Below are 26,454 nucleotides of genomic sequence, written 5' to 3' on the forward strand. Positions count from 1 at the left end.
CAAAACGCATCTTCTATGAACGAGGCAAATTCATTAAAAGCCTTTGCTTAATACTGCAAGGTTAGTTTCATAACAGAGTAAACCTATTAAGGGCAAGTTCTGAGTTATAAGCACTAGAGACAATACCACTAACTGAGATTGCCGATATGGTTTACAGACATGAATGCAGTTGTCTCCCAAAACAGGGTCACGGGTGTGACGGGGTAGATGTGTCTCTTGCGTATATAACTCTACAATGACGGCGTAGAATGCGTCGTGAGGTCACGCGTCGCGTGCCGCTTCCTGCGACTGAGGGCCGGTGAGGAGCTGTGGGGTGTTCATCATGGGGAAGGCGGATTTTCTCACTCCCAAGGCGATCGCTAATCGTATCAAGTCCAAAGGGCTCCAGAAGTTGCGATGGTACTGTCAGATGTGTCAGAAGCAGTGCCGGGACGAGGTGAGGGGTCACACGTTACATATATACGACTTGTTATGTTCGGTCTACCCCTTGTACAGCGCTACTGAATATGATGGCGCTATACGGAACGATTACTAACAATGGGAGCAGAGGCAAGTTCTCTGGCGCCGAGTGGCAGTGGAAATAATACAGGCACTGCTGTGCTGGGAAATCTCTGCTGATATAGACCGATGGCGCGTCGGCTAGTTTAGGCATCTGATCAAGTGGGAAACATAGTAGGTGAGAGCATCCGGGATTTGGTTTACCGGATTTAACGTGACACTAGCACGGAGTATCCCGAAAAATACCTGTCAGATTGCACACAAGTCTCTTGTTTGCAGATCATACAGGGTTCACACGCAAGAGAGGGAATCACACAAACATGGGCTGCATGTTCTATTTATTGGAAATGTAATCAGAATGACACTGTTACACCCATTTACAGCCAAAGAGCCATATAGTAAAGCATATGTTAAAGCGTTGTGCCTTTGCGTATATATTGGGGTCTATTTACTAAAGGAACTCTCTCGCTTCACTTTTTATTATGAAGGGCCAACACTGGTAGATTTCTCCAGTTAGAAGGGCCGAACTGGCCCTGTATGGTGCATAGTTAAATAGGTGTGGAGACTGAAGAAATCTCACTTTTTATTATGTATTATGCAGAGTCAAGGAGCTGAAACCACATCTCTCTAGTTAGTAAATAGACCCCCTTCACTTTACATGATGACTTTAGCTGGCCCTGTATAATGTATAGTTAAATTTGTGAGATTTCCCCAAAGTCTCGTCACACGTTAAATAATGCATTATACATGGCTCTTGCTCAATTGTTAAATGATTGCATTGCTAATACATCAGATGTTTTTATTGTTGAATATGTGAATGCATTCCAGAATTTGACGGTAAACATCGGTGATGCGCTTCCAGGGTGCTGAGGTTTCCACGATTAACTCCGTTGTTATTATGATGACGATTGTTAATGAGTTTTCCATCTTCTCTTCTTTTTAAGAATGGCTTCAAGTGTCACTGTATGTCAGAGTCCCATCAGAGACAGCTGCTGCTTGCTTCTGAAAATCCCCAGCAATTTATGGATTATTTTTCCGAGTAAGCAATTTGTTTGATTTATTTTTTTTCTTTTCTTTTAACAGTTAAGGGTGGGATACTGAAACAAATCCACTGATTGCCTTTTTAGAACAATATCTATCAATAGACTGTCATGTTTTAAAATATTAAGTTTATTCATTCCAAGGCTCCTCTCATGATAATTCTTCTCCGTTCTTTACTAAAACAGTTACTGCTAGAAAAACAACTTTATACCACTACCACAAAATATTTAGGGATGTGTTTTCTTCTGAAAACGTTATTTTCTCATTACTTTTTTTTATTTTTATTTTAACAGCGAGTTTCGTACAGAATTTCTCGAACTGCTTAGAAGACGATTCGGTGAGTAGATTTCTTTCTATTTGGTCCTCGATGTGTTCAATGACTTGGCGAGTTACATTTCTTGCTTTTCTTTCAGGTACCAAAAGGGTTCACAATAATATTGTCTACAATGAATACATCAGTCACCGAGAGCATGTACACATGAACTCTACTCAATGGGAGACGTTGACGGACTTCACAAAATGGCTGGGCAGAGAAGGTTGGTGGAAATCCATATATTTTCCCCGTCAGGCAGTTACTGTTGAAATTGATTTTCCCTGTGTCATCAGTTGGCTTGAAGATTTAGCAGACCCGTCGCTGGTTTCCTACGTTATCTCGATTATTACAGGATAGCCGATCGTACCTCCGTATATACCTCAACATGCTTCATCATGCATGTTTACACCATAACCACACTCTAATTCATCGTTATGTGGTCTTCATAGTTAAAGCCCAATCTCACCCTTTTTATTATGTACATGTAATGTCTCTGATCATCGGAACCAATTATGCAAGGGGTTTCACAGAACGATTGACATAATCTTGATCTCAGCAAACCAATTAAATTCAATCTTTATTTTTCATTATAAGACGTTTCTTCCAACTAAATATTTTAAATAAGTCTCTTTTTTCTTAAATGTCCACAAAAAAGTAATGAACGGAAATCCTTGGCAGGTTCCCGGTTTAAACATAATAAGGAGTAACGCTTGATGCAAAGTATCTTTCTTATTGAACAATGTCTCTTAACTAACAACAAGCCAAAGATCCCAGATGCATTTCGAATGTATGTGTGAGTCGTACAGGATCCAAACACAAGCTGTGTAACTTCTTGCTTCTATCTGCCCCCTTCTGGTGGTGATAAAAATGAGCTTAGTTATCTCCTTCTTCATATCAGTGTCCATCTACAGGTATAGAGTTTAATCTATAATCTCTTTAATATGAAACAAATCTACAAATGCCTTTTCACACTATATATATATATATATATATATTTGTTTTTATTTTTTTTTATTTTTGGTGTTTGCAGCCATAAGGTTCTGTTTCTTGGCTTATTCCAAAGTCCCATTATGTTACTGAATTATATATGATGTTAGCTTTGTTGTTTTGCCGTTGTCAACATAGATATTGTTCTTGTTTAAATATGCTAAACGTGTCAAAAATATCTTCCCACCTTCCCTTCATGAATGCTACAAACATAGTGAGACCGTATACCGTTTCTCACGATATTTATAGGGTTTCTAATGATCTCAGATTATCATTGTGCCTTAATTTAGATTTGATATATATATATATATATATATATATATATATATATATATATATATATATATATATATATATATATATATATATTAAAGATGAAAACTCTTCCATATTCCGAATTGAAATATATGTTAATTTAATTATTAAACATCTGGGTTGTAGCCTAGAAATGCTTGAGGTTTGCCGATCTTCCTCAATGCACTCCTAAAATGGAGTGCATTGAGGTCTTAATTATTTGACCTTTTTTTGATCATTTTGATTCATTAGGTTTCTGTAAAGTGGATGAGACACCAAAAGGCTGGTATATCCAGTACATTGACAGAGACCCGGAAACAATCCGCAGGCAACAGGAGCTGGAGAAAAAGAAGAAGCAAGATCTGGACGACGAGGAGAAGACTGCAAAGTTTATAGAGGAGCAAGTTAAAAGAGGCATGAAAGAGACAGAACAGGTTTGGACATTAATAATGCCCTTATTGTTAAACCCCCAAAGTTCTGTGATGTTCTTAAACAGAAGTCTGTCCATGGATAACCTTAACTACAAAACTGTGGTATTCGCTCCAATAGTGAGTGGGAGCTCCTGCACTTAGCGTTAGCAAGGACCCACATATTGTGCTTCAAGTAAGATTAAACACGGTGTTCATATGGGATTTTTGTAATCGTGTACTCTGTTTACAATTTTTAGGAAGCCCCTGTCTATACAGAATTGACTAGAGAAAGCGAAGAAGAGAAAGGTATTTATTTATTGTCTTGATTTACCATAAGATACATTATTTATCATTGTACTCTTCAAAATCATCTTATGTTAGAATTCTGCTTGCGTCAATACTGACACTACTTTTTCATTTATTTTCTAGTTGCCTTTAATTTGAACATAGGAGCGAGTACTTCTGGCACATCAACTTCTAAGTCAAGGTGAGGTCTTCTTTCATGGATCATAACCAGCGGATCATTGAATGCATTTATAAATGTGATATATTTATCTATTCGTTTATATCTGTGTTTCTAGTTGCGTATAACCCTGCAGCTACCCGCTAGTGTTACTTTGGGTCAATGTCTTACAATACGATTATTTTATGCAGTACTGCCACCTGGCTATATGCTGTCTGCTTCACAAAGAGAGATGCCGGTGTTGTGTCAGAGGTTCCTCTGTAAAGAGGACGGATGCAAAAGCTAACAATCTTGCGTTACAAACTACATAAAAAAAAAAAAAATAGACGGTCGACTACTCCGAGCGACAAGAAATTCTGATTTAGAAATGTAAACCGGACGTTTTAGTGTGAATTCTATATTCCATATTTCTCAGAAAGCATGGTAGTACATCTTATAAATTGTTGGCATCTGGCTTCCCCCCCAGCTCTCTTGTGGCCAATGCGCTGAAGTCTGCTGCAACAGCATCTGTGAAACGGAAAGACACTTCCCAAAGCCAGGGCTCCGAGAAGAAGAAGAAATGCGCCTTGGATGAAATCATGGAGGTGGGGAGCTATAAATGTCTCATCTTGTAACTTTATCATTGTGTCACTTATATAACACCAAACTAATCCTGAGCAACAGCGAATGCTCATGTAATTGTGTATACGGAGCGAGGAATATAATGGTCATCGTTGTTCTTAAAATTTGACCAGCTACTTTGACACAGCCACAGAACTCCAATTTATTTATAAAGGACAGTCAACACTGATATTGAGCAAATCGATTTGCGTCTATAAATGTTATATGAATGGGTTTAGAACAGCTGATAGACAGAGTATAAAGTTATTGCATTAAACTGTGGATGTGTCTTTTAACCTCATAAAATCATTTCATAAATTGACCGTAATTTGTGTGTTCATAGATGGAAGAAAAAAAGAAAAAAACTGAACGAACGGATAATTGGCTACAACCAGTAAGTAAACGCATTATTTATGGGTAATATGATTATCATTCCAGTTATGAAGTCATATAATTAGGGTCCAAAAGTCTCAGCCCGCTATCAATCACCAATTTTATCGTTTATTAAAAATGTGTAAAATAATGTAACCGGTGGGTATTTATTATCCAGGAGTACATTATTTAACATTCCGACAAATCATTTCTTTTTCTCTTTGTAAGAATGTATGTTAAATTGTCATTTATAGGAATATCCTCTTCTCACACACACACACACACACCATACATTTTCAAAACTGCTGTGACACTATATATTTCATTCAAAGGGTAATGTCCTAGCAGACACGTGAGTTGTATTTGTCTCTTAATGATTAACAGCTGATATTCTATTAGTATGATTCTACTAGTGCTTCTGCTATTGTTCCTGCAAGTGCTCCTGTTTTGAAGAAGGACATCAGTTGAGATACCTTTTTGTAGTCTAACGAGCTTAGTGAAGCAGAAAAACTTTCCCAGTGCCTACTCGGAACTAAGTTGAATATTTCTAAAGGGGGCGGTAAAATACACAAAGAGATTTTCTGAAGTCAGGCCATTTTCATCCAGCACAAGATCAGATAGACCCTGTTTGTGTGTGTATATAACTTTTATGTATGTATATATATATATTTATGTATGTATGTATATATATATATATATATATATATATATATATATATATATATATATATATATATAATATGTGTGTGTATAATTATACACACAGTAAAAAACTAGTTGTCTCACGGATCTTATTAGTACAATATTATAAATACTTAAAATTACTTAATTTTTTTTTTTTTTTTTTTAGGAAATCGTGGTAAAAATTGTAACAAAGAGGCTGGGAGATAAATATCACAAGAAAAAAGCTATAGTTCAGGTATGAGATGTGACTGCTCATCTAAACATATCAAGTCCATAGCATTCCCTAAATGTTATACTTCCCTATCCATGGGATTTTCTTTTATTCCTTTCTTTTGCTCTACTAGATTTGGAATGTGCGTGAGTATGCGGCAGCGAGTAAAGGTCCTCCTGCGGCTTAGAATCAGCGGGTGGGAAGTTATACGGGTCCAGTTTTGGGAGGTCTACGGAGAGCCAGATGCCTATGTATGCTTTTAAAGGCTTTCGCTGCATCTGTTGATGAGGTTAATGATACTTGAGTGTGGGTTTGACTTTAGGTAGGTGAGTGACAGCAGAAGGGTTATTTTTGTGCATCTTCAGGATTTACAGGCCTACTAAAATATTAGTTGTTTTTTTCCCCCCCATTTCTTTCTAGGAGGTGATTAACAAATATACAGCCATTGTAAAACTTATTGATTCAGGGGATAGACTTAAATTGGATCAGACCCACGTGGAAACTGTTATTCCTGCACCAGGTAAGTTTGTCTTTCCTTGGTTAGTTAATGTTTTCACATGGACAAAATTGAGGGAAATAGAGCTTATATAATGATGCACAGGAGAAGAAGAAAAACTATGAAAAGAGTCTTTCTGCCCATGTGATATTTGCACAATAGCACTGAGATGATAACCAAAGATTCACTAAATGTAAAACATAAAAAAAAGAGTAACTGGGTTCCATAGAAGAAGCCAAAGTTGTATTTTTAAGGAAAAAAACAGCACCCTGGCACACGTCTCTTAGTAACAATGATTATATTTCTCGATAATAAATGCGGCTAGTTTCTAGCGCTGAGCAGACTCGCAGTGGATGCAGCAGGCTAAATAACTGGTTTGCAGTAACAGGGCATTTTCCTTGCTTTCAGGAAAAAGACTTCTTGTTTTAAATGGAGGTTATAAGGGCAATTTTGGTGTCTTGGATTCCATCGATGAGAAGAGCTTTTCCGCTACAATAGTAATAGATTCCGTAAGTATATACTTCTAGGGAATTCTGGCTTATGTCTACAAAATACTTTTGATCTAAATAGTGGTTGTGTACTTACCATTTCTGCCAAATAATGTAACATTTTGGGTATATTGCACACAGTTTACCCCTGTTTCAGTAAACCTCAAGCGGGGTGCGCATTATCCCCGAGTAAATAAAACCAAAACCAAAGTAGAATGGTTACAATTCTTCACGCTGCATGCGTCTAAGCGCTGGGGAGTGATGTCATATTCTGGTGCTCATACATAGACTGTGTTGGGACCGAGGGGACGCCAAAGGATAGGGGCAGCCATCGTCTCAGATAGTGATGAGCGCCCTTTCCATCGACGCTCCCTCATTCCCAGTGCCAATGACAGCATCTGAGCACCCGTGTATGACATCATTGAGCACTGCCAGGCAGCAGGACCACAGACACTTCACCGACTGCTGGACCACAAGGGATGAGCCTTCTGCTGAGCCAAAAAAATAGGCAAGCTTGGAGAGGGTAATAAATGTAGATATGTGTGGCATGGAGTGAGTGTGTACATGTATAAGTAAATGTGTGTATGTTTGTGATTGCCGAAATAGCCAGTGAAGCTGGAGTTATGTGTGCATATTATACACCTACAAAATTGAATGTAAAGTTATAGTTATACACAGGTATGTATTACACTCAAGATTTTACTTTAAACATGTATGCATCCAAATTTATGAGTTTATTCAGTTTCTTCTTTTTTTCCCCAGGGTCCGTTAAAAGGACGAAAGGTAGAAGGCATGCCATATGAAGACATTTCTAAGGTGCCATGATTGTGGTGGTCCAATGGACAGTTTCCTACTAGAAACATACAAACTCTACTGTGTCAGGGTTTTAATACACATTGTAAATGTTTTAAGATGGCTGAAGTAATGAAAATTTGTTTCCTGATTTGTTTCTAAAGCTTTCAATGATTTTTTTACCGATCTTTTATTTCAGCCATGTTGTGATATATTGTCTAATAAAAAAAAAATACTTTTTTAAAAAAGTTTCTTTATTTCCATTTACCCTATTTTACTTTGTTAAATGGGCACTCCAGGGAGCCCTCTTAACAATTTAATGTATTTTAACTCGCTTTCGTATGCTTTAATTTAACTAAAAATAAAATACTTCAAGATAAGGAGCAGAGCTGCAACTCCCCACTGTTCCTGTGGCAACTTATTGGCAACTTGAATCCGCTAGTCAGTGGCTCGAAACAACTTCTTTTAACATCATGTAATCATTCAGTGCGTGAGCTGGCATATCTGCCCCACGAAAATTAAGAGATTCTGCATTTGCAAAGGAGACACCACACAAATTGAAAGGGACCACTCAGCGATCATATCCATTAAATTCATGTGACAACTGGAGTGCCCCTTGCATTGGTGAGGAGTGCGTTCCTCTGGATAGGAATAAATATGAACATGGACAAAAGGGACCATTTTTTTCTGATTATTATTGCTTATTATGGAAACAATTTTATATATAGCATACTGTATATTTGACAAGTAATGGCATATTACAAAAATTATAATCAAATCATTTTGTGCATCTATGGGGATTTGAACTTTTTGGGTTTTTTTTTTGATGGAAGCAATTTAATACAAGTTTTTGTTGCTTTGCTAATCATCTAATGCATTGAACTCACTGTGGTATTTTTGAATACGAACCGATACCTAAGTAAAATATCACTAAGGCTTATTTAAAAGCCGTTATAAGCAAAGAGCAGAAAGGGCTCACTGTGTGTGTGTGTTATTTTTTTTCTTCCCATTATCACCTTTCTAGCCATTTTTATATTAAAAAATAGAATCCCATAATTGGTTTAACATTGTAGCGTTTAAAATTGAGAGGTAGGGATTTATATATCCTTTTAATATAAAATATTTTAGTTTTTACCACATTTGCATTGTTCTGGCTTGTGAGGTGAAAATATAATGAAAGGATGTTGTAAAACTAAAGGTGTCAAGTTGTGTAAATTACATTTTCATGACTTTTAATGGGCTAAATAAAAAGAAAATTCTGCTTCCTATTTTGATACACTATATATTCTGTACAGAAGTATTTTCTAACATTGTTTAATCTTCCACCCAACTTTAAGTCTTGACCAGTTCTAAACGAAGAACTGAAGGAAACGCATTTAACACACAAATCACACAACGTTGCTATGTTTATTAATATTGATTGGAAGTGTATACAGTTCAGTGAATATGATAGACCACTCTTTCCTTGACCTCTAATTGGTAGAGGGTCACGAGCTACACTCAGACACAGGAGTCTAAGTTGTTTGGCATTTCAATTTGAAACATGGAGGCTCCTTCTAGAAATATATTCATAGCTTATACGTTGCACGCTGTTTTATATAAGGCTGGTTATGTATATTTAGGAAACATTTACCCTATGAAATAGGCATACAATAAAATAGAATTCTTTATTTCTTCCTTCCCTTTTTTTCTTAGCAGGTAAACCACTTCAAGGGCGCTTAAGGAAGCTGTAGAGATGTGGGACAATGTAGTCCTTGTAATGTCCATCAATGAAACCTTTCCCGTTGTTGTGTACAAACCAGCAAGGGACATTGGTTCCTAAAACATTGTTCGACTGATACTCCTTCTGCATACCTCTGCAAAAAGAAAATTAACATCAAACAAACACGTTAATTAGCATATTTCAGCTCCACATTTATATTTGGTGCAAAGTGAATTGAGTCCTCAAAGAATAACTTCCTTAATCCTTTATTTTTCAACACAGTTTGTTATTATTCTCCATGAACAGATTCAGCCTCACAACCTTTACGTGCCGAAGGCATGGACAGGTTGGACATGGACAAGTTGCTGCTCAGTTCAATCCTGAACATCAGAAGAAGCTGCCAGGACACCCTTGCTAGATAGCTCTTGCATAGCAAAGTATAGTCTGCACTAGTGCTAGAACTCACCTTGTGACAGTAAGAGTCTCGCCTTTAACGTTCATTGTGGCTATAGGCTTCTGTGAGTCCGTTCCAGGTCTCGTGTCATAGATACTGACTTCTGGTTCATTCATAAACTGGCCTAAACACACAACATAGGGTTCATACACTTGAAAAATAACATGTTACGCAAATCATAATAGCCAATTGCATTGCTGATTCAGTAAAAATATAGAATTGCTACCATTTGACTATTTGTTATTACTTTTTTATACATAACCCCAGTAAACCGTAGTCCCTGTGCAAAGTTGTATATTGTAAAGGGTACATATGAAAGCTTTACCTATTAAGCCATGAACGGAAGTGGAGAACTTGCTATTAAAAGGAACATATAGACCAAGGAAGTCTACATTGACAGGGTGATTCTTCCAGACACGGTGCAATACAACCAGGAAGGACAGATGTTCATTCACTGTAATGGTGATATTGCTGTTCTTCTTTACACTCAGAGTGAGACTACAAATTGAACATAAAAAAACTTGTGATTGTTCTTCTCCTACCCAAGAAGCTTTGTCTCTGAATTGAGTAGGACGAGCATAATGGTGGACTGCAAAACAATAATTCACGTGGCAGTCTGATGGCATGGCTTAGTAGTTAATCAGTACACATTTTGTATGCCTAATGTTTACCAAATTTTTTTATCAACCAATCAAGACTGGTACTAGGTTAGAAGAAGCCAGAGACATCATAAAAATAGCGACATGTGGATCCCACAGCAATATTGTTTACAAAGAGCAAATATGGGCAAATGAAGCCCAATGCAGGTTTTTGACAGTATGAGCAATGTTTGGACAATAGTGTAACTTTAACGGCAAACTAGGTTGAATATCAGGGTAAGCCACTGGCGACTGACACTACTGAAGTTAAAAGGATTCAATTTCATTTTTCTCAAGAAACGGTTATCACTTGGCGGCATGGTTAGGCAGACTATAACTAGAAACGTGCCCGAGAGTTAATAAATGGGTAGAGAGTAGTCAGAAGCATAGTGCCTCTAATCTACTCAATTATCATGCTTTTACCTTCAAAAGGGACATCGCAGGCCCACTTGCATACATGTACATGTATATCTAGTTTTCAAATATCCCGAAAAATGGCCAGTCATATTACGCTAAGTTTGCTTTTAATCCAAACCCACCTATTGATCATCATACTGCTGGACTCAGACCAGGACATTACGCGGCTGTAGGACTCATCTTTCACAGTTATTTTCTCTGTGCTGATCTCAATCTTCATGTTCTGCTGCTTAAAATACATGCCAATTGTGCCAAAATAGGAGTCCAGTTTTCCATCTTTGACCTTTTTGGCAGAAATTATTTTCCCATTCATTGCAATGCCTATGTAAAACATTACAGAAATAAAATATTTTAATAGTTTTTTTTACTAATCAAGAGACCAAGAGACCAAGAGTTTAATTGAGATACCACAGTATTTTTTCTCATATACATATAACATTGATTAGATACTTGTGTTTAGGAGTAAGATCAATACTAAACAAGAAAGCTAATTCATTTTTAAGAGCCTGGTACATTATGGCAGGTCTTGCAATATTAGGAAGTAGGTACAAGAACATCATAAATGAAAGAATTTGTGCTTTTTTAGTAAGGTCCTCTTTCAAGGACCAATATTTCTTACAGAAATGATTTATGTTAATATCTAAAGACATACATTTAACATATTGAGAAAACACACGGCATTAGGTCTTACCTAATTCAGGATCTGATACCAAGTTTAGCATAGTCCCAGGTTGAGAGTCAATATTAAAGCAGACGTCTAGTTGACTTACTGGCAAACTTATGATGAAATGTGGATCGCCATCAACTAGAACACAAAGGCATCGATATTAAGCATTGTCAAACAGATCATCCTGTCTTACTGTGCCAACCCGTCTTCTACTTTTGTATGTCCAGTGGTGGGAAAACATAACAGCCAGATCTTATAGAGGGTCTCCACAGTATTGTCACATCTTGTTAACATTAAGCCTTCCTTTACCAGCAATGTTACAGCAAAGGTTGCTTTTGTTGGCTGTACAAAAAGTTTTTTTTTTAATGCTTCCTTACTGCAGGGATGATAACAGTAAGATCTGAGAATTTTCCCAACCTGGGGTATTGGAATACAAGCAAAATTAATTGTACAGACATTTAACCCAGACTTGCCCTCATTTTTTTTTTTTTTTTTTTTTTTTAATTTTAAAGAAAACAAAGCTAATAGAAGATTTGAGGAAAGAAACACTACCTCTAACAATTTTCTTTGCCTCTGGAATTGGCTCCGTTATTCCGAGCTGCATTTGTGATTCCATTGCAGATTTGCTGATAATCATTATATGCGTGGCAGCCTCTTGAGCTTCAGAAGCCGGTACTGGTGTTGATAAAAGGAATGACTGCATAGGCTGAGACTGAACTGTTTTACCTAAAATCAAAGCTGTTCCAAGAAAACAGGAGAGATGTAACATTTTAAAACCACAGTGTATATATATATATATATATATATATATATATATATATATATATATATTCAATTTCGGTGTGCATTAATCAATGGATAAAAATTTAAATGGAGATATCACTAATTTATGTGAATATTTGGAATATGTGGAATTAAAATGTAGTTCTAAAAGTTTACCTGTCATGTTTGAGATGTCTCATCAGACATACATTCCGTAATGGCCTATACTTTGTATCAGAGAAATAGAATGGGTGAACTGATCTCAATGGCAGCGGGTTGGGTGGTTTGGAAACACTTGGCACAAGGCCCACACGCCAACATCTGAAAAGCTTTAATTCTAGTGAGGTCTGGTGTTAATACATGCAACCAATATATCTGAAATAAGTAAGACTGTTACTAACTTACCTAAATTCTCAATTTAGTAAATAAGATGTATAAAATAATACAATTGTTTGTGTTCCAGTTGGTTAGGGTTTCAGATGCTGCTACCATGCTTCTGTCTACACATTATTGTTAACATTAGCTTTTCTATGTGTGCAGACTTGAATATATCATGCCCTCGCTATGGAAATAGAGAATGCTATCTGACGTATATGTGTTCCGGAAAATACATTTCTTTGTGTAATGAAACACTGACTTTGACAGCAGCCTCCTCTGGGGTCTTTTGGAGAATCGGCCAGCATCCTCTCGTTTCCATTTTCACTCTCTATCAGCAGGGAGGTGAATGGGGTAACGAAGTGGTGATCAATGGATAGCTGAAGGATTGACCTTGTAATGTTTCTCTTCCCCTCAGCTGTAGAAGCCATGTTCCTGTAGGAAAAAAACAGGATAGTTAAATTTCCACCTTCAAAAGCCAAAGTGAAATGGCTTAGGCAACTCTGATCTTCCTTATTGCCCTGGAAATTATTTGATTCTCTCTTTTAGATTAGCTGTATAAATCCAAGAGCTGTGATTATTTGACTCCTGTGATCATGTATAGCATATGCAAAACAAAAAGGAGCACATATTTAACCTAAATACTGTATATGCATACACAAACCTGTATATGTGAACATTAGAAGACATAATACTGAAATGCTTTGCAGAATGTTCTTTTATTGATGTGTATAGCTTTGTTAAATGAATGCTCCTCATTTTCAAGTTAATTATAGTAGAGAATAACATTGGCAATCTCAATGGTCATAAATCTCGCCAATGTCTCACTGCATAATAAATATTTTGTACACTATATCAATAGAGTAAAACCAATGCTTAGAGCCCCCTATTTAAGTAATGTGGCTGTAGTGTAACCTACCTCTCAGCTAAAAGCTGGTTTATTGTAAGCTGGGCCCAGTATTGCTTGGCAAAGTCAGGGAATGCATGCTTAGTCTCTGCAAAGAATTCATTAAGAGCTTCCACTTCGGTTATGGTGTCAAAAAGTAGATCTGCATTTGCCTAAAAATTATACAATGAATAAATGAATAAAACGAGTTAATTCTAGAACGCAGCTGCCAGTGGAGCATACAGTGGGACATCTGACTAGGCCACACACTTGCAAGTGTACACACACCTGCATACAAACTCTAACACACTTATTTACACATACATTCACACCACCACACATCATGTTAGATGACCCCTCCATGTTCCTGTCTCTGCAAGCGGGCAGATCCAACTCGCCAATTGCCCCATGAGATTGTGAACTAGAAGTGTTTCTCAGTGAGGTACAGCTTCATTGATCACTGAAAAATGGGCACAACAGCGACTGATTGCTCATGAAGTGAGTAACATGATTGTCACCATGATCTATAGAGGTGACATCAACTAGATCTCATTTGTGAGCCAAAGTAAGAATTATTCACTGCGGGAGCAGCGGGAGCAGCCAGAGAACATTAGTTAGGTATCAAGTCCCACCTGACTAGTACTGTCAGCCAGACAATACTAGTTTTCTCAAAATTCTATTGTGAAATATATTATCAATAATTCAACTCCAGTATGTTAATGAGATGGGTGCTTGGAAAATAACTATGTTTAAACAACCTGACATATAAACAATATTATTTGATTAGCAAGTCATTAAAATACTTACAGAAGTGGCTTGGACCATGCTTTGTAAGGGTGACACACTTTCAGGTTTCAATTTACCAGCTACAACAATCTCGTCTCCTCCAAAATAATTGTGAAAACTGTTCTGAGTCACATCTGTGATGCCATTCAATGGATAGTTAAAGATAATGTTCTTAAGTAGAGGAGTGGAAACTTTTCTGTAGAATTCCTGAAAGTTAAAAGAAGTGAAAGGCAATTAAACCACTTTTTGCACAATATTAACTATGTATACAACACTGCATGATGATGATGTCACAACCATTCAACAAACACATGGGATATCAGAATGTAAATCAATCACAAATGGTCACGTTCCTCTACCATAGGTTGGATCTGTTTTGCATCTGTGATACCCGTCATCCTCAGTAAGGTCTTGCTGAAGGAAGTTAATAACTTTACAGATGTCAGAATGTCTTGAAACTATCTAACTAAATCAACAGGTAACTGAGTTCCCAAAGTGATGTGCGGAATACATCAAAGAATATATTCTACCATATTTAACATTACTAAGTAATAAATCCTATAATAAACACCTTTAGTTGCGAAGCAGTGTCCTTGTTTCCATAAATCCTTTGAGCCATTCCATTATTCTCTTGGGACAGTCTTTCTAAGAAATCATAGTCCACATCGAATCCAATACCGAGGGAGTGTAGCGAGAAGTCATCTCTGTTATTTGCCTTCACGTTCTTCTGAATTTTGGATAATTTCAGTTCACCTAAAGAAAACAAGTATGATTTTAATATATACCCTATTAGCTGATAAATATTTGACTTTATAAAGTCAGAAACATTAATTTAACCATTCATTTAACCATGTGGTCTTGTTGAAATTGCAACAGTGTCATTATAGTTAGAGATTTCGTCCATCCTAGAAAGGGGACGAAATACATTAATGGCCAGACTGACTATAAATGTACTGTACTGTATTTGTTAAAACATTTTCTAGAGGTTAACTGTTTCACAATTGCGATTCTTGGGTATGGAAAGAATAGGAATGCAGGTACAGGGGCTCTCCATGGACACCTATTTAAACGTTATATACAGGGCCGGCCCGACAATGGAGCCGAGTGGGGCAACCGCTCCAGGCAGCACTTTTGAAGGGGCGGTCTCGGTGCCGGCTTGTAATGCTGAGTGGCGGAAGATTTCCGGTGCTCAGCATTACAAGCCGGCACCGAGACTGAACAGGGAGACTCGCCGCAGGACTGCTGAAAGGTAAGTACAGGGGGGGGGCATTTTAAAATTCGCCCCAGGCGGCATTTTGCCTTGGGCCGGCCCTGGTTATATATATTAGACAAATTATATACCTTTGCTGTTTCTCCATTGAAGTATAATATTGGGGCCACTATATACCCGTAATATGTGTTAGTTATGCACATGCTTGTTGCACAGTTGTGAGTTTCACATAGCGATGTGATGTCATGATGTCACTGATGTCACTACTATTATTTTTAACGTAGTTAATTATTTTTTGTTTTTCTTCTGAGTGCGACTCCCTTTTCTATATCGTATGACTTGTATTCCGGTTGGGCACAGGTGGTGGTATCTGCACCATTTCATTATCCAGGCACTTGATCTGATATAGTTCTATTTAACTATTGGTGTGCCACTCTTCTTATGTTATACATTTATTTAAAACTGATCATTCTCAGCAAAACTGATAATTCTTACCCACAGTGGGATCACCGTCTGACACCAAAATAATTAGAGAGACTGAGTTAGACTCCAACATCCCGAGATTGCTGGCTTCTTTCAATATAAATATTGCTCGGAGAAGAGCCTCATTGATGTTGGTACCTGATGAAAAATAACAATATAACAGCTGAATTGCTAGTTCTTCCAATGTGCTCAAGATCTATAGCCTTGTCATGTATTGTATGTCTGTATTGTATGTCTGTTTGTATATTTGTATTTATTGTAGCGGTACAAGATTTTTTTACTACTTTACAGTACTTTTCCGGTATAATAAAAGGGGGGGGGGTACGATATGTGCTGTCGTACGGTGAGTATAGGGGTCTGCAGACATTTTTTTATTGAGGTATATTAGGTATGAATACTTTAAAAAAAGGGTAGTAAATCTAGGTCTATTTACATAAGCTCTCTAAACAGGAAGCATTTTTATTAAATAATGTTTATTATATTGCATTATTATATTACTATAATTAAATATAAACATGTATCAATCAAAATAACACACTTTTTGTACTACTGCATTTAAGTGGACAAAACACACAATTCTTGTGAAATATTAGCTGTTAATGTGGGAGAGTATGTACTGCGACAGAAAGATTGAAAAATATCGAAAAAAAATAGTTTATCCTTATCCATATTCTTATTAAAAAAGTCCAATAGATTTTAGTTAGCCAGGCACAGTAGGGAGGATTTTGAAACATTTATCTTAATAAATGCTGACCATTTCATTCCCAGTTACTATTTCCATGAGACCGCCATCTATGTTTTCATATTTGACCAATAACTTGTTATATCACAACTACAATAGCCAATTAATGAGTGAGAAATACATTTCATTTTTTACCGCCTACCTCCATTTGGTTGAATTCTTTGGATATATTGCTTAGCATCTTCTTTTTCAACGGTAGAAGCATAAACGAGCTCATCTTTCCAACATCGAATGTTGTGGTTGAAATCAATAATGCTGAATTGGTCATCAGGACGCAGGTCTTCCAAAATAGTTTTCATGGCTTCAACTGTCTGATAGGAGATACAGTAGATTAATACTTGAGCATAGTTGAGTGTGTATGTATTCACCAAGCCCTGAGATCTAGAACTTGGGGCAGCTGTTCGACTTGTATTTTATCTAGCATATTGATATGAGGATAAGGTTACAACCAAATAAAAAAATAGGACGACAAGAGTAGGAGAATGTGTCAAACATATGAAGAATTACAGTGACTAGTGCCTAACTGCCTTATTGCACCATGTCCCAATATTTATTTTCTTACCTGTTTCATCTTCAGCCCCCACATTGAACCACTGACATCAATAACAAACAAAATATTCTTTGGAAGAGGAGGCAAGTTCTCAGGAGCAAAGAAATGGAGGAAATAACCGTTGAACACCTAAAGGGTGAGAAAGGAAGAACCGTTGCCTGAAATCCCTTCTAATTCTTTGCCTAAAGCAAATGCAGACATGGAATACTTACTATACGACTAATTTTATTTAATTATAGTTTATTGTCCTAAATTATCACTTTATTGAATTGGTGAATTTCCATAAAAAGTCAAGAACTGTATTTTAAATGCATTAAATAAACAAAACCTAATTGTGATCCTGTTTCATAAGGAACACTGGGTTTCCTACCAAAAAACAGTAATTTCTTAAAGTGCAAATAAATTATAATTTAGACTCAGATTTTGGGATTGAATGGTGAAGTTCCAAGGTATAAGTATGAACACCTGGTTATTGGATTTTGGTGACATTCACACAGTAGTTGGCTGGACTTTGGGTGCATGCTTGCCTACACAGTGCTATACAATGTCCCATCACATGCTGTGTATGCATATGGAGATTGCAAAAAAAAAACTATAATCCGCAATGTTAGGAAGCCTTTAAGGCCTCAGTATGGGGCCCTAATAATCTACTATCTCAAAGTTCATAGATGAATGCCATTTATAGCCACACTGCCAAACAAGTGTAGAGTTCTTCTTCAACTGCTTCTTCACAACACATGCTTTACCTGAAGATTGGTGCTTTGTTCTCTTTGGACATCGTATTTCACCACAAGCTTCCCATCTACAGCTGTAGTGGAACAAACATTACATGAACGCTGCTGATCCACAGTTGGCTTGAAAGAAATGTGAGCCTTGTATAACAAAAAATAAATAAAAAAACAATAATAAATAAAAATAATAAAGAATAATTAGCAGTTTGTGTTAACATCAGGTTGACCACCATGCCCCTTTCAAGGAAAACCAAATAAGAGATGGAGTTGGAGGATATTACTGTGTGCACTGCTGTTTTGTGAGATGGGAGAAGAGATGATACAATGAATGATGGCTCAAAGACATGTAACACGGTACCTGGTGAAGTAATGTTATTGGAATAATCTAATGTAGACGGGAGAGAATGTGATTTGGAGTGTTGACTTAATAAAATGGTGGCTGGGAGGAATGGATTGTATTATCATGCTGACTTTACTGTCTGTTTAATTAATTATGGAATCAACGTATTATAGCATTTCATAGGTTTTAAGAATTCATAAATGTTTTAATGGACAATTTAGATTCAGAAATAAAAAAAATATTACTTTCTAGCATACAAAGCCCCATCACAAATATTCAAATTATTAGTTAACTTCACGTTACCTTCTTATCACCTTTGGTAGTGTGTATAAGGCTTGCAAATTCTGGCGTAATGGTTTTTGGCACATTCACAAAGCTAATCCCCTGCGGCTCGGAGATATAGACGTCCACCTGGAGAACAGAAACAGCCGTGAGACCGTTTATTGAAACTAATAGCAGACATTTGTGTACTCACCTATCCCTTTAGAAGTATGGATTCCCAAATTAGACAATGAAATCAAAAGCACAGTTTTGTATTAAAACCTTGTATCATGTGATTTTAGAGTTATATATATCACATAACTACAGTGACTTGTGGCCACAACTGTTACATGGCTGTATTTAAATCAAAAAGACCTAAAGGTACAAAGAAACTGCCCCCCCCCCAAAAAAAACCACAAATTAATTTGGCAGGTGGAGAATACACAAGAATTTAATGGAACATGGACAAACATGGGGAGGAGATGGTCAAACATGGGTAGAGCATGTCATGAGGGTTGATGAGGCTACTACCAACTCATATTAGCCATATAAAAGATATTCCATGCAACTCCTCTTGCATTTTATGAGGAAAGTAATCTTGTGTATCCAGCATGATTTTTACCATTGGCTTACTGTCTCACCTCAAAATGTTTTGCCAGTCTACCAGGCTGAAGATATAGGACGTGCTCGTAAACTCCCAAATTCCGACGGATGATTTCTTGGTAATGGATTTCAAACTCAACCTTGGTCCCACTGGGCACATTCAACTCAGCTTTAAAGTTTTCCATATCAAGAGAATTGGTCCTGTCAATTGCACAAATGTAGAGAATGATTCAATTTAGGCATATAGCACAGGAAACAGAATTGCTTCTCCAGCATCAACAGATGCCGTGGACGCTGCATTCGAACTTGGCCCTAGAGCTTCCAAAATGCTGATGGAAGAGTGGAGGTGATTGTCACGCCCTTGGTTCATAAGGGTCCTGGTGACCCCCATTATTTTTTTCAAATACATTTACTTTTTTCTTCTTACTTATGGGGCTCCCATGTAACTTGATATCCCCTTGGAGATGGAAGGTGACATAAACCACCTTGGTTGTCAAAGAGAACTCATTTAGGGCAGTGAATGATCAATGACTTAAAACAATCCACAGAGCTGATTGTACATTAAACATTGTACATTTTAACATACTCACAATATTAGTAATAAAATGCTCATGCATACCTCATTAATCCAGCTGCCTTGCCTCTTGCCCTCGCCTTAGAATACAAATTTCTTGCTACTGTCTTCTCCTTAATTGATCCACTAAACGTGATTCCGTTGACATTCCTAAATGGTAAACACCCACAAAAAGATTATTAATACAGATCAAATTAAATTTTACAATTACATAACGTATAAAGTGCAAAATTGAGTATAATGCAAAATAGTGATGTCTTCATTCTATAATCTCCTGAGAATTTTAGCTAAATGGGGGTCATCTCTAGAATCATCAAGTTTTAAAATAACTCACTAAACAAAGACTACATGAAAAACGATAATAAACATATAGACTCACATAGTAAAGTTATTGATGAAAGCTCCTTTAGGAATCTGGATATCAAACACAAGGTTCTGTGCATGTTTGGCATTATTCACAACTTTGCTTTTTATCATGGTATTGGCAAAATGCGATGTGATGGTGGATTCAACTTTATAGCTGTATAGGGTGACTGAATCCGTTGAAAGAACCTATTATGAAAAAACATACATAAAATTACCGGCGCTTATTAAGTGTCTAGTAGAGATGGATAGTAAAGGGTAGTTCAGCCTTTATTCTCTATATGATTCTTTATAGATATTACTATTTTTTAATGTTAAATATGAACCAATGGCCAACATAACCTTAAAATGCACAAAGTGTTTGTGTTGCAATGATAATGTCTTAACCCCGCGTTTGGACATCTATTTAATCTAATTTAGTGGAACAATGTACATAATATGGTATAGTGATATTACGCAACCATACATTATAAATGTATTTATAACCAAGGTGCTTGTGTCAAAATGATAATATTTCAATACATATTGATAAAGATTAAAAAAAAAATATTTTAGTTTGAGTGCTTAAATTATAAAAACGTGGTTGTAAAGGACATGAGACCACATTCTCATCCCAAAACCTCTATGGACCCAGACTACTGGAGTCATTCCTAAACATTTTACAAAAAGAAATAAAGGGATCCAGGGACGTGGACAAAACAAGTTAACTAATTTCTTTTTACAAATAGGTGTGAGCATAAAGCTTGTGGTTGTTATAAATTGTACTGCTTCTTTAATAGCTAAAATAGCTAAAAATGATTTCTGGTTGAAGGTCAAAATATCTAATCCCAAACTTGGTCAAGTGGAGCATATGAGGTAATAATATATTTATTCTAAATTACTGTTTAAGGACATAGTACTTTAATGGCGAAATAGACGATATTTGTCCAGTTAGTGTTAACCTAACCTAATGCAGAGAGGGTCAATGCTACACAGCATCTGTAGATGTGTATAGGATGAATACATTTACTATAAACATTATTATTTAAACATTTACCTAACAAACATGGATGTTCCCACCAGGCCTAATGGATGTCTGATAACCTTAACCATGTTTTCTTGTTCTTTCATATAGCAGGTGAGTGACCTACCAGTCACAGAAGCACACTGCTAATGGTTATCTAGCTGTGACCTTGCATGTTCAGCAGACACCTACCTCTTGTCCTTCATCTTCACCGTTTGCACTCCTCTAAAAAAAAAAAAAAAAAAAGGAAAATTATGAATTAAATTTTTCATATTGTTCATATATAAAAAAAAGCAAACAGGAAAAAAGAAAAGAAAAAAATATGTAGTATTTCTATAAAATGTACACATACAATATACTGACTTATAATTGACAGACAGCATTTTAAGACACACCACTAGCCCAAGGCTACATACATTTTTTGTTTGTTTCTGCAGTACCTCTTAATTTATTTATGATCTCTTTACTAGAACATATCACCAACACTGTGGTCTTGCTCATTGCAACACTGATGTTCAGCAGGACATATTAAAAAACGAAACCCAACACTGACCAGCTCATTGTTACGATTACATGATCTCCGTGACCTTTTTTTCCTCTGCTTTATTAATTGCCAGCATTTACTAGCCAAGTATCTGAAAGTTCTGTCAAAATAAGTATTGACCAACTCTTTATATGGTGACGACACATGGAGCTGGTCTATGATTTCTATAGCACCATAACACTATCCACAAAACCTTATTGTGGGACTATGTTGTGGTCTATTCACCAGGAGAGTTTGCAGGAGAGTTGTGATTTCAATCATTGACTTTATATTTCTTTATAAAAGTCCTAGGAGAAAGAGATTATCTAGAACTGTATAACACATGAGATTTCTTCAATGCCTCGACACCCAGTGAATAATTAATTATAGTTAAAACGTGTGATAATTGAGATAATATTATTTGACTAGCTGTTACATTTTGTACTAAATATTTTCTGGTGAATTCTGGATTTTCAACAGATTGTTTATTGTTGTTGGGGAAGTAGAGTTCAGAAACACATATAGCAAAGAAAACACCAACATAACAATTAGTTTAGACAACTATCCTTCCGTGCACTGCATGTACCGATAAGCCATTTCATTTTTCTTCTCTCTTACTGCAAATTAAATGCCCATTGTTTCCTATGACAATGAACTTGACATTAATCTTTAATGGCCGTTAAAAACTGGGAATGGTGGGGAGTTGAACCACTGTGGATTACTTATGGATTCATATAATATTGTTTTCAAGCACTATTGTTTATTTAATCTTGTTTAAAATATAAAAAGCTAATAAACATTTTTACAATAATTGCAAATAAAGCAAATACTTTCGAATATACTTTCTAAATATGTATGTAAACTGGGTTTCAAAATTACAACACAAACATATTTTGATTCAGTAGAAGAATATAACTTTAAGCATTTAAACAGATGATTACTAAAAATATAAAATATACCCAAAAGTGCAATTACATTAAAATTAATTTCCTTATAGGTCACAGTATGTGCAAGTCCCACGGAAAGGATTTCCTTAAGATGTAGATCCTTAAAGGCTACAAAGGCTGTAGCTATTGATGCAAACTCTGTGTCTGCCTAAGGCAAGGGCTCCACTAGGGCTGGACTGGCAATGGCGAGGCGGCCCTGGCACTTTAAGGCCAGCGGTCACCTGATGACATCTGAATATGTACGTTTATATGCTCAAAGCCGGTGGCCGCACGCAACAAGTGTGTGACACTTTGGGCCAGCAGCCCACCGGGAATTTGCCTAATGTGCCACATGGCCAGTCTGGGCCTGGGCTCCACCACTACTTTCTCTCCTATGTTAGCAAGCAATTCCATTGAGGAAGGAGCCCAGGAGACTAGGATTCCAAGAACAACAGAAACCTTAGGGCTGGCACTGGCTGTATCTCAGGAAACTATCATGTGTTATAGACTTTTGAACAGTGATACATAAAAATGTCTGTTTCTTATTTCTGTTTCATAAATTTGACAAAACAATCTTAATTGGCAATATACTAATGTGAACACTGCAGATTTTGCAATAAACACACTTAATTAATACACAAAATAAATAAAAATGAAGCTAATTAGGAATATAAAGATGTCTAGCAACAACAATTTGAGTAAGAATAAACAGTAGTTTAAACCCAGATATTATTTAGCTGATATCAGAAGAGGAAACAAGGTAATGCAAAGAAAATCAGTGATCAACACACTTAATAATTTCCACTCATTCCTTCACAATGTGCTTGTCTGGTACAGATCAAGAGGAATGTTCAGAATGAATGAAGGAAAAGCTATTGTTCTGAAGACTTAGTGGAATTTAAAGATGTGCTAGGGCTTAAGATACTATTTTTCAATCAATATATTTGATCTGCCCTCAGCTAATAAAAAGCATGATTTGACTGTGGTTTTCTGCATTTGTGCATCAGTATAAAAACCTATATTTTTGCACAGGAGTGGAAAACCATCAGAATTTGTCAAAAATCAGTCAGCAGGTAGACGTAAAGTACTAATTTTGAAAATAAAATAAAAAATCTAGTTACTTGCTTACTTCCACAAAAGCAGCAACAGACTTATATAAGCTTTCCAAAAGTTGTGCTGTTTTTCTTTTTTTGAAACAGTTCTAGTTGTTAGCATAATATCATGTTTTCAGGGAACTGCATATTAGTATTTTGAATGTGTTCTAGCTGTTTTTACTTTGGCCTAATGCACTAGACAAACCTACGGACTCCTCGTCATACTGACTTGTGCTACACGATGGAATACCTCAGTCTCAATCATCCAGGCAATAACAGTTTGACATGCAAGTGACAACAATGGAGTCTTTAGGCCTGCCGATAAGGGGAGTATTGGAGCACAATGACATTTATATTACCTATATTTTTTGTATACAGTGATGCTAGAAGAGAGAAATATTTGTATCCATGGGATTTACCCTTTTATAATGTCACTGTCACAGAAATCTGTTCCTGTTCTTCCTTTATCAGAGGACTTTAATTCTACTTTTTAGTTTGCAATATCATATTTTAAATAGTAATCCCGGATCGTTTTACTTTCAATTGTATGTCTCTTCAGCTTACATTGAACAACAAGCTAATTGTAACATAAATAACAAAATAATAGTAACACTCATGGGCTTTTCAATGCTGGATCCACTTGTGGTTTTGACTTAGATGTGACGGTAACTCAAAAATTATGTTATACAGATTATTATGTCATATACAGTTATTACATTTGTACAAACCATGAAAGAGGTCAGTAATTACTCAATATCTCCATTACAATATCATTTCCTACACCATCTGTTAAGTACTTAGTAAAAAAATGTATTTTTCCACATACCCTAATTCTTTCCCCGATGTTGGACTGCAACTCTTCCAGAAAGTCATTGAGGTCCTAAGAGAAATGACATTTCTATATTACATAGCAGTTTCTACAAAAACTAAAAAATTTTGGGCTTTACAATTTTTTTAAATAATACACATTTCAGTGTTTGAGAGGTAAATATTATGTCAAAGATCTTAGCAAGAGCTGTATTAAATGCCCTCCAGCCCCTGCATTTTAAATCTTCAAGAGACTGTTGAATAAAAATGTGGAATCCACATTATTTAGTGTTCCACAAATGTTTAATTTCTTCAGACGTACGACCCAAAGTTAACCTTGAAACCATCAAGTCTGTATATAATATATTCAATTTTTAAAAATGATTATTATTTATATGTGTTTTAATACTGGGACCTTAAACTAAAATGTACATGTGGGAAAAGCTCCAACCATCCTGGAGAAATATTCTGAAGTGTAAAGAACTGAAGTATAATGGGAAAAAAATAAAAATAGCAATGATCTGTTTTTTATTACCAATTATTAATGGAGGCGATTTCTCATTGACCCCTATAGCACATATAGTGTAATCCCCCCCCCCGATACACAGATTTTAAATTTTGGGCCAATGTTCTAATCCTGTTTTATAAGCCAAAGAAAGGTTATTCTAGTTGTTAATTATTAAAATAGAGAAAAACCTACTTATATTCTAGCTTTTGGGAAAAAAAGGATAGATTGCTTTCCCAATCAGCTATTTTGGTTCTGAATATACAGATATGGAATATTGGGATTCATTTTAGAAAGTTTATTGTATATGATAACATAGAAATAAAAAAAAGTTGATGTGGATTATGTTACAACATTATTGTGTTTCATAGCTAATGAATGTTTTCAGAATACGATAAACTGGTTGTCTCACTTTGGGTCGATGGGATGTAATCTTATATGTCATAAAGCACTTAAGGTGCTAAAATTGTAAGGGGCCTTATCATACCCAGTACTAGATGGACATTACTAGTTCTAATTTATAACACATAACAGCCAGTGATAAACATTTAGGAAAAAAAACATTTTAATAGGCATATCAAATTGTTCAAATATGGCCAAATAAATATTATTACTTAGACGGTTTATAGTAAGCCTGGTCCCAACCAACACAGTACCATACTCATTATATTATATCATGTTATATTCCTGATTATTTTCAGCAACATACTTACAGCAGAATCAGGATCCTCTTCTATAAATACGTCAAAAGCTCTGATTTCAGAAGCAAATAGCACAAGGAGCACACATATGGGAAGCTTCATCTTCCCTCTGTGTGCCAGAGAGATCGTCTCTGGTCTTCAAACAGGAAAATGTATTTCAAATAAGGCAGAACCCAGTTCACCATGGATTTTATAAGTTCTGTTTTTTTTCCCTCAGAAATGTAAAATAATAAACTTTGATCTGACCCAGAGCAAATATTTGTTGGGTAAAGCAAGTCAAAGAAAGGACAGGGACTCAGAGGTTGTGCAAACAGACAGTTTTACTTTATCTACTGGTGATAAACTGGAGCCTTCGATTGTAGAAATATAGCTTTCCTTTTTTTTTTTTTTTTTGAAGTTATATTTTGAACATAGCCTTTACATAGTAAAACTACCATGTGCAAAATCACAAGGAATAAGGCCATACACACGCATAACATTTAAGAGAGGTTCTAAAGATGGGGAGCTTATACAAGCATTAGTAGAATCGAATTTCTTCTACAGACAGGTATATGTACCTACATACATTCTATACATTGCTTTTCAAATTTTGAAATAAAGATTTAATAAAGATGTTAATTTAATAATTTTATTTAGTACTGATAATGATTTGAATATTGACAATTAGTATTGGCTCTGCTATTTAATGGCAGTTGAAAACAG

General features: G+C 36.0%; 2 protein-coding genes across 2 annotated transcripts; one reads left to right on the plus strand and one right to left on the minus strand.

Moving 5' to 3' along the window:
* Window positions 1-285: 285 nt before the first annotated feature.
* KIN (Kin17 DNA and RNA binding protein) lies at window positions 286-7,897 on the plus strand. Its single transcript, XM_053465422.1, has 13 exons — window positions 286-436; window positions 1,443-1,537; window positions 1,833-1,876; window positions 1,953-2,075; window positions 3,386-3,567; window positions 3,801-3,849; window positions 3,973-4,030; window positions 4,473-4,590; window positions 4,950-5,000; window positions 5,829-5,897; window positions 6,294-6,393; window positions 6,778-6,878; window positions 7,620-7,897. Exons 1-13 carry the CDS (start codon window positions 323-325, stop codon window positions 7,680-7,682), a joined length of 1,167 nt encoding a protein of 388 aa, XP_053321397.1. The 5' UTR covers window positions 286-322; the 3' UTR covers window positions 7,683-7,897.
* A 1,140-nt stretch (window positions 7,898-9,037) lies between these two features.
* On the minus strand, window positions 9,038-25,914 carry ITIH2 (inter-alpha-trypsin inhibitor heavy chain 2). Its single transcript, XM_053465404.1, has 21 exons — window positions 25,765-25,914; window positions 24,566-24,619; window positions 21,389-21,421; window positions 20,210-20,382; window positions 19,876-19,980; window positions 19,295-19,457; window positions 18,696-18,803; window positions 18,068-18,193; window positions 17,334-17,450; window positions 16,914-17,082; window positions 16,042-16,167; window positions 14,908-15,089; window positions 14,358-14,543; window positions 13,584-13,723; window positions 12,927-13,099; window positions 12,080-12,265; window positions 11,552-11,665; window positions 10,983-11,181; window positions 10,131-10,303; window positions 9,818-9,929; window positions 9,038-9,505 (listed from the first exon to the last, which is right to left on the minus strand). The coding sequence occupies exons 1-21, from the start codon at window positions 25,852-25,854 to the stop codon at window positions 9,358-9,360; spliced, it is 2,877 nt and encodes a 958-aa protein (XP_053321379.1). The 5' UTR covers window positions 25,855-25,914; the 3' UTR covers window positions 9,038-9,357.
* Between the last annotated feature and the right edge of the window lie 540 nt (window positions 25,915-26,454).

Source organism: Spea bombifrons, chromosome 4, assembly GCF_027358695.1.
Source record: "Spea bombifrons isolate aSpeBom1 chromosome 4, aSpeBom1.2.pri, whole genome shotgun sequence".
In the NCBI taxonomy this organism is placed as follows: Eukaryota; Metazoa; Chordata; class Amphibia; order Anura; family Pelobatidae; genus Spea; species Spea bombifrons.